This window comes from Lepus europaeus, chromosome 10, assembly GCF_033115175.1.
Source record: "Lepus europaeus isolate LE1 chromosome 10, mLepTim1.pri, whole genome shotgun sequence".
Taxonomy (NCBI): domain Eukaryota; kingdom Metazoa; phylum Chordata; class Mammalia; order Lagomorpha; family Leporidae; genus Lepus; species Lepus europaeus.
In genome coordinates, this window is record NC_084836.1 from 97,380,357 (window position 1) to 97,383,126 (window position 2,770).

Here is a 2,770-nt window from a genome sequence, read left to right on the forward strand (position 1 = left end):
GTCACCGCGGCCGATGGCAGCCAGGCGGCCTGCACCCCTCCCCCACTGTCCCCTGCACAGACAAGCCCACGTGTGTCCCCTGACGCCTGAATCACTGCTGACGGCTTGGGACCTGGCGGCCGTGGGCTCCTGGGGAGCACTGGGGAGGGAGGTGGCGGCCACGTCGTCTCTGAGGGAACACCTGCGGACATAAATAGGCAGCCGGCAGAGGCAGGAGCACACAGCCAGCGACCAGCGCTGCACGCCGTGTCCACCTGTGTGCGCCAGGATGCCCGACACCATGCTGCCTCTCTGCTTCCTCGGCCTGCTGGCCTGCGCCTCCGCTTGCTACTTCCAGAACTGCCCAAGGGGTGGCAAGAGGGCCATGTCCGACCTGGAGCTGCGACAGGTACCATGGCCGCCCCTCTCAGGGCTGCCAGGAGTGGGCAGTGCCCCGGGGCGGGCACCATGGGGCAGGGGCTGGGAAGCTGAGGGAAAAGGCAGCTTTGGGGGCAGGGGACCAACAGGGGAGGGGACCAGGCTGCCGGGCAGGCTAGGTGGTCCTGGAGGGGCTCCCGGATCCTGTCCCCAACCAGACAGGGGAGGCAGGAAAGTGAGAGATGCTTCCCCAGCAATTGGGCTGTGGTTCCGGTGGGAGTCCTCTGGTCTAGATTGCCCAGAGTGGGCATTCCGGGCTTTTCCCATCAGCCCCAGCCTCTCCTAGCCTTGGGCACCCTGTCCCTCCACCCCCTAGAATATAGTCATTGCTCTAAGCTCGCCTGAGAGGAGGTGCCAGCCAAGCATCCTGCCAGGAAGTTCTGTGGGGCACCGAGCCCAAGGCTCTTGGCTGTATGTCCAGTCCATTGCCTTTTATTCCAGCTCTAGCTCCAGGCTCCATTCTGCCCAGCCCACAGGGGGTCCAATTTGAGCTGTTGCACAATCCAGCAGTTGGCCTGTGGGTACCCCTGGGTGCCCAATGGCCTAGGATCCTGCCGTCCCCTCTGGCTCAGGCCCCGAGCCACCTGCTGGGCGGTAGGGCCTGTGTGGGGTGGGGTGAGGTGGGTTAGGGCCCGAGTTGAGGCCCACCTGCTGGGGGGGCACCAAGAGCCAGGCAAGAGAGGGCCTCGGGAGCTGGAGGGCAGGCCTGGGTGCTTCGGAACCACGGGCCGGAGGAGGGTCTGCAAAGCGGGAGGGTTGGGGCGGGGGGCAGAAAGCGGTGCGAGCACCAGCAATGGCCCTAGAGCTGAAGACTTTGGTCTCCAGCACGGGCACGCCGTCGCTCCTGGGAGACCCGTGCCCAGCTGGAGGTGAGGATGCTGAGGGCTGCTACCGACGGGGGTCCTCAGCCCCTCAGAAGCCGGAAGACTTTAGTCGATCTTGACCACTACTGAGGCCCAGGCAGTGCCCCCGCCCCGGCTCCCGCAGCCCCCTGGCCCCTGCCCCGCACCCCGCCCGGCCTCGCGGGCTCCCCGGGCCCTGCGCCTCACCCCCACCCCGGCCGTCCCCGCAGTGCCTCCCCTGCGGCCCCGCGGGCAAGGGCCGCTGCTTCGGGCCCAGCATCTGCTGCGCCGACGAGCTGGGCTGCTTCGTGGGCACCGCCGAGGCGCTGCGCTGCCAGGAGGAGAACTTCCTACCTTCGCCCTGCCAGTCGGGCCAGAAGCCGTGCGGGAGCGGGGGCCGCTGTGCCGCCGCCGGCGTCTGCTGCAACGACGGTGCGGCCCGGGGGAGCGGAGCGGGGCGGGGGGGGGGGGCCCGGGGCGGCGCCCGCGTCTGCGCCCGCACTCACTCTGTCCTCCCCGCAGAGAGCTGCGTGACCGACCCCGAGTGCCGCGAGGCCTTCCCCCGCCGCGCCCGCGCCAGCGACCGCGGCAACGCCACGCAGCTGGACGCGCCCGCCGGGGCCCTGCTGCTGCGGCTGGTGCAGCTGGCGGGGGCGCCGGAGCCCGCAGAGCCCGCCAAGCCCGGCGGCTACTGAGCCACCCACCCGCCCCGCGCCCGCCCCTGCCGCGCGGACAATAAACCTCTGAGAACGCACCCTGGTGTCCGGCTCAGTCTCTGCAAGTGGGGGAGGGGGGGGGCTGCAGTGCCGACCCCCGCCCCGGTCAGACCCCGCACCTGAAGTGTGGGCGGATCTGCACCAAAGACCGGAAGCAGCCTCGGCCCACCGAGTTGTGGATGGCTAGAAGCAGGGACAGCGACCTAGGGGAGTGGCTCGGGGAGGGTGGGAGTGGGGGAGGCTCGGGCGGAGGGGAGAAAGACACAGGTGGGCAGCAGAGAGACAGGCAGGTTGAGAGTGACAGGAGACAGGCAGAAGGGGCGAGCCAGGGAGCGGGACTAAACTCATTTCATCCCAGGAGACTGAGGCTGTCCACCCAGTCCCTGAATCCCAGTCCAACGTCTGTCTGATCGGAGCTTGCCGAGAAGAAGAGGTGGGGTGGGGTGGGGTGGGGGTAACATCCCCCCAGGCCCACGGAGACAGCGCCACCTGCTGTCTATCCTGGCGCACCCACCACCCAGCTACCTGCCCGAGGCTACAGACACACACACCCGCATACACACACACATACACACAAAGAGAACTGCTGGGGCTGTGGGAAGACTTTGATCATGGCCCCCTGGGAACCAGGTGCAGAACCGCATACAGCTCACGTACACCCTGGCAGGCAGCAGGTGATGGCTCAAGGAAGTGCGTCCCTGCCACCCAGGTGGGAGACCCTGACTCAGTCTGGGTTCCTGGCTTCAGCCTGGCCCAGCCCTGGTTATTGCTGGCACTTGGGGCATGAACCAGTGG

At 68.2% G+C, this 2,770-nt stretch overlaps 1 protein-coding gene across 1 annotated transcript; it reads left to right on the forward strand.

The window, feature by feature from the left end:
* Positions 1–262: 262 nt before the first annotated feature.
* On the forward strand, positions 263–1,954 carry AVP (arginine vasopressin). Its single transcript, XM_062202296.1, has 3 exons — positions 263–388; positions 1,490–1,691; positions 1,782–1,954. The coding sequence occupies exons 1-3, from the start codon at positions 269–271 to the stop codon at positions 1,952–1,954; spliced, it is 495 nt and encodes a 164-aa protein (XP_062058280.1). The 5' UTR covers positions 263–268.
* Positions 1,955–2,770: the final 816 nt, after the last annotated feature.